Below are 11,514 nucleotides of genomic sequence, written 5' to 3' on the forward strand. Positions count from 1 at the left end.
GGAAGAAGAGGAAACCAACTAATCGAATCCCTCCAATAAAAATAAGAAAATAGTTCCCACGACAGTTGGCTCTACATAACCGGAACGACCCGGATTTATATCCAGCCAAGGGCTGTCACTTAAGCAGCATTCACCGTATATGTGTGGGGAACAACAAAATAATAGTTGCACAACTTTAAAAGTAGTTAATTATACATGGCGGCCGGCATAGCCGAATGGGTTGGTGCTTGACTACCATTCGGAATTCACAGAGAGAACGTAGGTTCGAATCTCGGTGAAATACCAAAATTAAGAAAACATTTTATAACATCTAATAGCGGTCGCCCTTCGGCAGGCAAAGGCAAGCCTCCGAGTGTATTTCTGCCCTGAAAAGGCTCCTCATAAAAATATCTGCCGTTCGGAGTCGGCTTGAAACTGCAGGTCCCTCCATTTGTGGAACAACCAATAACCACAAATAGGAGGAGGAGCTCGGACAAACATCCAAAAAGGGTATACACGTCACTTATATATGTATAATATATATACACGGCTTAATTATATTTCATGGTGCGGAATATCCCCAAGAGCAATTTTCAATAGTGTGTGTATTACAAAAAAATTTACAAAAATATTACAAGTAATTGCCACTGAATAGACGAAATTTCATACATTTATTTATTTCAGCCTACAGAGAGATGTCTTGCAGACTAATAAAATTAGTTAAGCCTTGCAAAAAGGTTAAGTTTAAATTTCTTAATATTAGCATTAAAATCTACAATATGGTTGTAATTATTACACAATGGGTAACATCGCATAATAAGTTTATTAATTTTTTTTTTTCGTTATAAATTACGATCTGTTAATATTAACAATAAGTAATTGGTGTTAGGGTTTGGAGTTAAAATGTCCCTTCCCTTTGAAAGAGAACATTATTGTCTTTGGTGGTATTTAGTTACAATTTTACTAATACATAGTTTTCTATAATTTTATATTATTATATTTTATTTTATACGAGTAGGCAAACCATCGTCATTATTCATTTACGCGAAAACGTTGTCTACCAAAAAGTGTTACAACCTAAATGAAATATCTTCTTTGTTAATAGTTGAAAATGAAATGTTTTGAAAAACTATAAAATTTTTTTCTAATATATTTTTGTACACATAAAATGAATGTCGATTCGAAACTTACTATAATCTAAGAATCGAGCAAGTTTTGTTTTGTACAATATTTTGATTTTTTCTTTTTTTTTATATGAAGAAAATATTTAAAAGAAATTTTTTTTTGCTAAAAACCTTCCCCTAGTGGATCCCTATAATATGAAAAAAGAACGAATAAAATTGGCCTCGTATCGGCCCAAAAAAATGCGTACAAACGAACATCATTTCATTTTTATATATATAGATAGATTGATAGATTACAGTACGAGCAAGATCTGTGGGTGTTTTGCGCTTTAGTCTTCTTGGTTTAAGTTCCATTTCCGGTATCAGTCTCATCTCATGGTTTTTGTGCTCTAATAGTCGCAAGATGTGCTTACTGCTGCTTCTTTTTACGGCTTCAGTGACAGTGTCTATGCCGAGGTCGCGGTGAATATCGTCATTTTTTATGTACCAATTTGCGTTTGTGATTGTCCTTAGCATCTTAGATTGACTTCTCTGAATGATTTGTAGGTTTGATTTACTGACAGTCCCCCAAATTTCTAGTCCGTAGGTCCATGTCGGTCTGATTATTGATTTGTATATCATTTGTTTATTAAATAAGCTTAGGGTTTATTGTTTTCCTAGTAGCCAGTAGAGTTGTCGGAATTTGTTTTTCATCCCGTTTCTCTTGTTCAGTATGTGTTTTTTCCATGTGAGTCAATCGTTATGCCTAAGTATTTTGCACTTGAGTGTATTTTTATGTCTTACCCGTTAATTTGGATTGGATATCTTGCAGATTTTCTCTTCGCGTATATTACATGTTGTGTTTTGTCTTTATTGACCTCAATGCCCGATTTTTCAAACCATTGTGTTGTAGCTGATAGCGTATCTTGCAGTGTTTTTGTTGCTGCTTCTTCATTGTGGTTAGCTGAATAATTTTTGAGTTGAATGAAAAACAGGCAATTATTTCTAAGACTATGAGGCGAGACGTGAGCTTGGAAGAGATTGGTCAACTCTTTGAAGTTAATGTTTCCATTGATAACATTATAAACAAAAAGTAAATGTTTCTATCAGACAATGACTGCAGGATATAATGAGGATGACCATTTAGCCAATCAATATTATTCAAAGCGAATTAAAAAAATGTGTGCTTTTTTGATTTTTTTAGTATATACGAAGCCCAGGGATGGACCCCATATTAACGAGCAATATTAGAGGTGACTTCTCAATAAGGCAATATATAGCGATTTCAATGTCTGAGGATCTAATATTCCAGAAATTTCCATAAAATTCCAATAAGACAAATTGATTCCACCTTACATAAGTATATGTATTTGAGCACATTAAATTATGATAATTCTATTTAAAATAATAAAACAGCGACTGTGTTTACTTTTCTTTTTCTAAAAACCTTTTTTTGTAATTATTTAGCTGCACAGATTTGTCTAACATAGAAACTTTCCTTTTTATATTATTTATTAGATGTATAATTATGATTTCTCTAAAACCGATTTGGAATAATTCTTTTTAAAGCAATTTGGTTCCAATATTTCTTTATTTATTTTTGTTTTGTAGGTCCAACCCTGTCTTTATGGTTTTTTGTTTCTAAATATGAATTAAATGTAAATATGCGTATGCGTTTATTATAGCTCTTTTAAGTTTTCGTGAGGTGTAGGTGACTTCATAAGCTCAGAGAAATACTTTCAGGTCAAATTTACGCAATTTTCTTGGTATTTTCAAATACATTTTTTTTATAAATTATAAGTGGAATTACAAAAGTGGAACAAAAATTGATAATTTAGTTAAAACATTACAAAATTAATACGAGTTTTCATTTGGCTTTATTAAATATAATGCAAATATATAGCATCTTAAGATATCTCTAAAAAATTGAAAATAATTTTGCAAAAACTTAATCTCTAAATATCGAATGCGTAGTTTGGACGGATATGTTAAAGTGATAAGTATTAAGTTTGAATAACAGTTCGTAATTGTACTAATTTCCATTCGATTAATAAATCACTATTAGAAGGCACATTTTACTGAGAAGTTATATTGATACAATTATTTTCAGAGACGGAGTGTCCAAGCTACTACTCCTACTAATATTGTGCTAAGAAATATTGCAAATTTGTTCCTGCTCAGAAGATTTCCACCATTACAACCATCCTTGCTATTGCAAGTACAATATTCCATAAAAATATTGTAACTTCCGGTCCGCATGAGACAATAACGTTCGTCACCTTCTATTCCCGGCTCACCCATGTAGGCACAACTACGAAAATAACGCCACTCGCCATGCATCTTTTGCCGAATTTTTCGACACATTGTCGGTCGCACTCCAGGCAAATGTGATAACTCAGGCTCCTGTGCGCAATCTGTAATAACTAGCGAACTATTATCGAACGGATTACCGCATTTCGGGTCATTATCAGAACGGCAGTCCCAGCATTTAATAGCGCAACCTGAAATGATGTGGACAAATAGGTGTGTCACCTTTGATTCATTCTTTTATTTCCATAACTCTCACCCATATGCAATAAGCACATCAGCAGTATAATAACAAATATTAAAGATTTACAATAAATCATTTTATATATCAAGAATTTTTTAATTTAAGTGATATTACAAGTTATAAAAATACTTTTGATGGAAATAAACAAAAGCCTATGGTTAGCGTCCCCACCCAAAATACGCGGTGGCTTTGTTGATTAACACTTGACACTGATAAGTGGTGCTGCCAGACAAATATAGTCTGCAATCGAATATTTATTGGTTAAGGGCGAAGTACACTACGCAAGCGACTTGTCGTATCTGCCAAAAACTCATGTTTGATCAAACTATTTGAGTAGTGTATTCGTGTTTCACAAGCCGTTAGAAACTCCATGAGAAAACCCAAAATTTTTGAATTTTCTAGCCACCATAGTAAAGTTTGCTCAAGTCACCTTCGCGAACCGACTGACAACAATAGCGAGCGAATAAGACAACAAAACAAAAACACGAATTCGCTGTCGACAGCGCAACAGAATTCGCCAGCAGATACAAGCTGCAAGATCTAGAAATTGCGTAAAAGTAAAACAATTAAGGGTTGGAAATAAAGTAAAGCGCGTTGTGTTGCCACTAATTTTTGACTTTTATTTGACAATTCAGTGATCGAACACAGAAGGATTATTGTGAGAGATTTATTTGGATTTTGACGTAACGAAATTCGTAACAATACGGCGGCCGCCGTAGCCGGCGGGAATGACAAGCCTCCGAGTTTAATTCTGCCATGAAAAAGTTTCTCATCGCCATTCGAACTCGGCTTAAAACTCTAGGTCCCTCCATACTTTCTAGCCACGCCGTCTTCCTTATAAAAAAACAAACAAATATTTGAGCACTTCGTTTTCATTAGTTCAAATCTTAGGAATCACAATATTACCAAGCCATTACTGAATCTTTTTTTGTTTTTTTTATTCAAAAGGGAGGTGACGTCAGACTTATCAAAATCGCGAAAAATAAAGTAACTTAATGCCTATACGCGGGTATAATACAGTCTTAAATTGTGCGTGCGAGCGTGTAAGTAAAAATAAAACAATAAAGTGATTCAATAGAGCAAGTAAGTTGTGCTGCCATTAATTTGTGGCTCTTATTTAGTAATCCAGTGATCGAACTCAGAGGATTTATTTTGAGATATTTGATATGGATAAATGCTCAGCTACTTATTGGCGTCAAAAGTGGGATTGTTGAATAAAATTCCATAGATTATAAAAATGGCAAAGTTAAGTGAGCTTAAGATTTAGCAACTTAAGAAGGAATTGGAACAGTGTGACTTGTTGACTTCTGCAAACAAAGCTGTTTTCAAAGCACAGCTACGCGATGGGCAGAGGGTGTCGATGGAGATGAATATGTGTTCCAGCTGGAAGATGAGGAATTATCGGCCAAAGTGACGAGAAGGCAGAGAATCCAGGACCACCGCCAGCAGTAGACATGGATATGATTGTGTCTGCAATGTTACAAATGTCGTCGCAAATATCAGCAGAAATGTCATCGCAGATAGCATAAATGTCAGCCGAGTTGTCGCCGAAGATAAATGCGTAGCTGGAAAAACAGGATGCGCGTACATCAAAGTTAGAAGTAAAGAAAACATATCTCACGTCTCAACTGGAAACAATTGAGGCTGAGGTAGATGCAATGAAGACTCGCATCAGTGAATTACAATTCAATCGTGCGAATATCAATATCAATCAAAGGAAACAGTTCCAAACAGGAGCAACAACAAATCACTGAAGTACTGCAGACAAAGTTGCTGCATTAGTTTTCTTAAGGGTTCTGCCGCCGAAGTACAACAGACAGTTTCAGAAGCCAAAAAGTGTAAACGTTACGCGAGTGAACACAAGCAGCAAATGTTCCAGATGGAACTAACGAATCGCTGCCAGAGGGCAAATAACATCTTGTAGGAAAATACAACAGAGATTGGGCGTTTAGCGAATTTTTCGTACTTCCAGAAAATTTCAGTTTTCGTGGAAAAGTTGAAGTGCCAAGCACACATAACAGGTATACCATATCCGGACACGAAACGGACAGCAGACATAGAGAGTGTTAATGAAATTAAATAATTAGGGATTATATTTCACGATAAGCTGATGTTGATAAAGCCACACTGAAAGGATTAGTTGGATAGGATTAGTGGTAATGTGCCAAAGGTACTTTTATTGCGAAAACAAGATTTTTTTTTATTCTTTTGCATAATATTTTTTAATGATAAGCCCTGAAGTAAATATAGGGCATAAATCTTCACAAACTAAAGACATAAAAAGGGTACTGGAACTTTTCAATTATGACACTGGCTCCGGACTTTTATTGCTAGCTGGTGATCTAATAACATTAACGAACTGACTCATTGGTTGATTGATTTGTAAATCTATCATGTTAAATATTTTTTTGATTAGATTTCTTTCCTGAAGTTGAACCGAAAATATCGCTGAAACTCATTTCTAAATTTTTTTAGGGTTTTTTAGAGTTTAAGTGATAAATGAATACCCGTGAAATCAATAATTGGAGGTGGTTATCATTGGTGCTTTCACAAGCTAACACGCGATATCTATTTTTTATTATTTTGCTTAATTTAAAAAGCAAAATATTCACTGACTGATTGACAAACAACAGACTTTGCAGCAAAGGTTTGCTTATTTTCTGTGGTGACGTCTCTCACATGTTAAATTTGCCAAAGACAAAGTAACGGTTTGCAGATCGCATTTATATTCTCTATTTAGTTCAAGGTGGATTTATTAAGGTGACAGCATTCACCCAGCTGAATTTTTCGCCGTAGGTGTGGCTTACATCAAAATGATATGCTTTGTTTGTATGTATTCGTATGTTTACATTCGTATGTTTACATTTGATTACTGATTTTGACGTGATGCTTGGATCAAACGCAACAACAAATACGTGTAGGGTTTTACTTATATGTATTTGCTGTCACCTGTAATAAATTCGCCTTGATATAGTTGTAGGACCCATGGCGAATTGAGTATCTTAAATGCCGCCAAAAAACAGTTCCTTTATTTTTCGCAGTTTTGACAATTCTGAAGTCAGCTCCCTTCGCAATACAAAACAAACGAACAAAAAAAAAACAAAAGTAGGAGAAATTCGATGTTTGTGAAAATTCAGTGAATGGCTGGGGAAAATTGAGATTTGGGAGATTTAAACTAATCGAACTAATGCAAACGAACAGCTGTATGTTACGTTGTAAAAGCATAAGCTATAATAAAGCCTCCAATTTCAGTTTGTATGCGTTTTTATGCGGAAGACGCCGTGGCAATAAAGTATATGTGTGTATATAATTTCTTGTGTTTGCTTGTTTCTATTGCTTTCGCGAAGAGTAGGTCTTTACAAACAAGCAATTCCCCATCCTTTTGCTTGTTTATTCATCCGCTCTTACGACACTGCGAATTCCAAAAGCGCCATCGTGTATTCTATCACTATAAAATTGGATTTGCATAACAATCATTCGCCAGCAAATGTGTCACGCCGTAAATGACAAATTAAAGTGAACGTGCACTTTGATGACAGCACAGCAGATGATGTTGAGCACTCTTCCCCAAAAAAATGGTGGACAACAAAATTTCTAGACAACAAAAAATTTGTAAAAGATATTAAAAGCCTATTGGAAAAGGGGAAAGATAAGAAACTTAACAATTATCTTTAAAATATCGACGCGACAAAATCTAACTAATCAAACTAATCCCTTTAGAAAGCGAAGACGGAAGCTACGTTACACTTAACACCAATAAATAGAACAAATGGACAATGGGTCCGAACCTCCCCAAGAAATAAGTTTGACTCACACAAAAAATATATATATATTATGAAAATATATATTTTATACAAATAAAACAAAAATTAAATTTATTAGTGAGCAATTTTTCAACGCTGCTATTAACCCCAAATATTTTACTCGGACTTGGAAATTAGCTGAAATCATAGCGATCCCAAAACCAATCAAAGATGCTACAATTGCCACATCTTATCGACCTGTAAGCATTTTACCCACCATATCGAAAGTCTTCGAAAAATTTTATTTGACAGCATAGAGCCTATTTTGACAAGCATGAAATTAATAATAAAATCTTAAACTGCATTTTGGCAAACTGCTCTGAAATATAAACAGTTATTGGAATTTCGAAATTTTTAATGCAAACCAGCATTACATCCAGTCTTTTTTGTTAGTTTTTTATGTTTGGTTAGTTTTCATCCAAATATATACTAACCAGAGAACGTAAACTCATATGAATTTACGTTTTCTGTACTAACTGGCGTTTTTCGGCAGTGTTGCCAGAGGAAATTCTCTTAATTAGATTATAATATGGGAATTCAGTCTAGTAGTTGATCCGGATTAGGTGTATTTAATTCCTGAGATAGTTCCAAATTAAGTCGTTAATCCCGATTAATGCCGCCGTCTCTCTATCCTATTAGCCTACGCAAACAAGTTTTCTCGTTTTCGACAGCTAATAAGTATTTTCAATCGTTTTCAGAGCATTATCTTGCATTAACCCAAGGTTGCAATCAATGACGTTTCGAATGCGTTAACGCATTTGCCGTCGAAAGTAAACAACTCCCTTCTTTTCTATTGCGTCCAAGCATTGTGATTGGTTGATATTTTAAACTTCCAGTGAAAAAAGTAATTAACATTACAACAAGAAACATTTGAGGGAAAAAGCGAAACTATGGAGAATTTTAAGTAGGTGAATACCGGCAATAAATCAGCCAACGAACACACCTACTATTTTATATCCTATAATATTAGCGACCAAGGCGAATTCATAGCAGTAGACAAAAACATAATTTTCATGTATTAAATTGAAATCGGAATTTTAACAAAAAACACAAAATAGAACAGATCACTTTGACATTTAGTCCACCGAATTGCATTAAATGTACAGAACTAGCTTTTCTCTACCATCACCTTATATGAATCCGCCTTGGTAGCGATTCTTGCGGCGTTGGTTAAAGTGAGAACACTAATTATTTTTTATGTCAAATGTAATAAGTTTAGTTTTTTAGGCTGCTTGTTTATATTTATTATAAAGTTTGAATACGATTTTAGCACATATTTCTTTAATTATCGTTTATAATGTGTAAAGTAGTAATTTATGTCGTGTTAATATTGTCGCTCTGTACTGTTGGTAAGACATTTTATTATAGTTTTGCGTAGATGCTGAAAGTGTTTAGTTCCAGGGTGTGGCTTAGATTAATTGTTGTTAAATGTTTGTGTACTATTTGTCTATTTATGTTTTTGAAGGTTTGCTAGCAATTCGCTGCTACCAATGTTCATCTGATCAGGATCGGAAAGGTTTCGACAGCTGTGGTGCCTATAAACCCTTCAATCGCACAGAACATATTCCTATTGAATGCAATACTGATGAATCACATATGCCTGGATCATTTTGCATGAAAGTGGTTCAACAAGGGCCACGAGGTTTCATTTGTAAGTTCACTATGACTAAATATATTCTTAGAAAATAATTTAATTTACTATTTTTAGGGGATGGCCGTTGGCGACAAGTTATTCGCCGCTGCGCTTCAGTATCGGACACTGGTGTGACTGGTGTTTGTAACTGGGGCGTATATGAAAATGGCGTCTATTGGGAAGAGTGTTACTGTTCAAACGACAGTTGCAATAATGCGCAAAGTATCATTTTATCAAAAATGTCATTGGCCGTTGTAAGCGTTGCAATTTTACTGAACTTCAACTGGAAACTTTTGATTTAACAAAAATGAATGATATTTATAACCATTCCGTCCATTAACGTAAATTTCCAACATGGGTATCCATTTTTGGAGCAACCCTATTGTAATTATAAGTGCCTTATAGTATGCATTTTTTCTTTAAGTTTACAATTTAAAAATATATTTACTACATATAATTTTTTGTACCACTTCACTGCATACAAATTGTTATACACAATAAAATACACAACAGCTAGTACAAATAAGACTTCATATTTCTTCTGCGTCGGGATCCTTCGAATCTTTCATAACTTTCAATGCCCCATCCTGCCAACCAGTACCTGAGGAATTCGCCACCGCGCAGTATATGGCGAGAGAACCATTTGGCATTTCCTTAACGGCCATATATGATTTGTTCTCTTGAAGCCACAATTTAACTTCATTTTTTGAGTCTTGATACTTGTTAGTAGAAAGTTCGTTGGAAAAAACAAAGTGAGTATGTTAATATTTAAAACTTATGCAACTTTGAATTCAAATGCACACAATTGTATCATGATAATTAAGAACACATAAAACAAGCTATCTGCCATTGCATCGAACTTTTCAAGTAGTTGAGCACCAAAATTATTTTAAATACTATTATTATTATTCTTCAAACATTTTTAATGTGAAATTTTTAGCGGGCTTTATTTTTTAAATTTTATGCATCAAATTTAAACGTTTCGAATGTAGAACTACTTCCTTTATGCTGAGCAGATCGGTAATCTTTTATGCCGTATAGTTCATGTAGTATAAATGATTTCCATTCCTGTTAGATTAAAAATATCCTTTCATGATCGAAATTCACGTTTATATTTACCCATTTATCGTATAACTGTAGCGGCTGATGAACACTTGTCCAATTTATAACTTTTAAACAGTACTTCATAAAAACGTTGGTATTTTTTTTAATCGTAGCATTGCTACTACTATTGAGTCGTTCACATTTCTTTAGCAACTGTTTACAACATTCGCGGTCTGAAAGCAAAAATAAATAATTCCTAGAAACGTATATTTATTTCGCACCTTTTGAACGTTTCAGAGTATTTTCGAGTGAACGGGCTACTCGCATGTAGCACTGAAATTCTTCGTCGAGTATTTCCTGTTCCTATATAAATAGTGCAACAGAATTTTCAATAATTTTTAAATAGCTCCTAGATATCTCAGCCACTTACCATTATTTGAATTAATAATGCTTTTTTATTATTTGCCCGAGGTTACGTTTCCTGACACCAGCATTATTTTTGAACAATAGACGAAGCAATAATTTTGATTCAATATTCATAATACACATTGGCATCACGGAGTTCAAGGCTAACTAGGCAATTGAGTGGTGTAAAAAAGTCAGTAGCAAATGAAAAACATTTTTTAGTATATAGACTTTTAGTCCCTATTATATAATACATTCCATGGCAGCTGATTCTACGTACCGCGATGACTCGGGTTTTTCCCGACCAAAGGCTCCCCACCCAGTTGTTGTTGTTGTTTTAACAGCATAGTTAGCCCTGTCAGTGTAAGTATATCATCGGTCGTCTTCGTCTAGCTTATCTAGGGGTAGGCCCAGGAAACATGCTGTTTCGACGGGTTGGGTCCAGAGGGAGAGGGGGGTTAGATGAGTATGATTGAGGGGGCATGTGAAGAGGTGGTTAGTGTCGTGCGGGGTACCTTCACATGCCGGACATGTGTTTGGTATGTCGGGGTCGATTCTGGATAAGTAAGAGTTTAACCTGCTACAATATCCAGAACGTAATTGTGCCAATGTTACACGAGTCTCACGGGGAAGCTGGAGCTCTTCATCTGCAATAGATGGTGGTTGGACTCCGATTACGGCATTCACAGGACGGGAGTTCATGAAGGTGGTAACGGTCTCCCGGTGAATGTCGTTTATTGACTGTCTGAATACTGTCCGGTCCAGTAGGTTTCGGTCAGTTTTGTCCTGGAGTTCGTCAGCGTAGTCGAGGAGGTGTCTCCTGACGTGCCTGGGAGGCGGCTCAGGCTCAAGCAGGTGTCTGCAGGGGTGAAACCTGCGGTAACACCCCAGTAGGAACTGCTTGCTGAGCAATTTGTTTTGCTCCGCAACTGGGAGCATTTGTGCCTCGTTGTGTAGATGTTGTATGGGTGACATCAGGAGGCACCCGGTCGCTGT

At 35.3% G+C, this 11,514-nt stretch overlaps 3 protein-coding genes across 3 annotated transcripts; 1 reads left to right on the plus strand and 2 right to left on the minus strand.

The window, feature by feature from the left end:
* Window positions 1-2,940: 2,940 nt before the first annotated feature.
* LOC129247597 (uncharacterized) lies at window positions 2,941-3,847 on the minus strand. The gene is made up of 2 exons (XM_054886777.1): window positions 3,649-3,847; window positions 2,941-3,583 (listed from the first exon to the last, which is right to left on the minus strand). Exons 1-2 carry the CDS (start codon window positions 3,707-3,709, stop codon window positions 3,189-3,191), a joined length of 456 nt encoding a protein of 151 aa, XP_054742752.1. The 5' UTR covers window positions 3,710-3,847; the 3' UTR covers window positions 2,941-3,188.
* A 4,771-nt stretch (window positions 3,848-8,618) lies between these two features.
* Window positions 8,619-9,452, plus strand: LOC129247504 (uncharacterized). The gene is made up of 3 exons (XM_054886657.1): window positions 8,619-8,785; window positions 8,902-9,087; window positions 9,145-9,452. Exons 1-3 carry the CDS (start codon window positions 8,734-8,736, stop codon window positions 9,369-9,371), a joined length of 465 nt encoding a protein of 154 aa, XP_054742632.1. The 5' UTR covers window positions 8,619-8,733; the 3' UTR covers window positions 9,372-9,452.
* Window positions 9,452-10,675, minus strand: LOC129249191 (uncharacterized). The gene is made up of 4 exons (XM_054888857.1): window positions 10,544-10,675; window positions 10,395-10,476; window positions 10,189-10,346; window positions 9,452-9,788 (listed from the first exon to the last, which is right to left on the minus strand). Exons 1-4 carry the CDS (start codon window positions 10,544-10,546, stop codon window positions 9,600-9,602), a joined length of 432 nt encoding a protein of 143 aa, XP_054744832.1. The 5' UTR covers window positions 10,547-10,675; the 3' UTR covers window positions 9,452-9,599.
* Between the last annotated feature and the right edge of the window lie 839 nt (window positions 10,676-11,514).

The sequence above is a fragment of the Anastrepha obliqua genome, chromosome 5 (genome assembly GCF_027943255.1).
Source record: "Anastrepha obliqua isolate idAnaObli1 chromosome 5, idAnaObli1_1.0, whole genome shotgun sequence".
Taxonomy (NCBI): Eukaryota; Metazoa; Arthropoda; class Insecta; order Diptera; family Tephritidae; genus Anastrepha; species Anastrepha obliqua.

Bases quoted from the DNA above. Each gene is read 5' to 3' on its own strand.
- LOC129249191 (XM_054888857.1), bottom strand. The intron at 10,347-10,394 runs GTGCGAAATAAA...TTTTGCTTTCAG, and splicing joins TACTCTGAAACGTTCAAAAG to ACCGCGAATGTTGTAAACAG. The intron at 9,789-10,188 runs GTAAATATAAAC...TCTACTAACAAG, and splicing joins TACAGTTATACGATAAATGG to TATCAAGACTCAAAAAATGA.
- LOC129247504 (XM_054886657.1), top strand. From the start codon at position 8,734: ATGTGTAAAGTAGTAATTTATGTCGTGTTAATATTGTCGCTCTGTACT. The intron at 8,786-8,901 runs GTAAGACATTTT...ATGTTTTTGAAG, and splicing joins ATTGTCGCTCTGTACTGTTG to GTTTGCTAGCAATTCGCTGC. The intron at 9,088-9,144 runs GTAAGTTCACTA...TACTATTTTTAG, and splicing joins AGGGCCACGAGGTTTCATTT to GGGATGGCCGTTGGCGACAA.
- LOC129247597 (XM_054886777.1), bottom strand. From the start codon at position 3,709: ATGATTTATTGTAAATCTTTAATATTTGTTATTATACTGCTGATGTGC. The intron at 3,584-3,648 runs GTGAGAGTTATG...ACATCATTTCAG, and splicing joins GATGTGCTTATTGCATATGG to GTTGCGCTATTAAATGCTGG.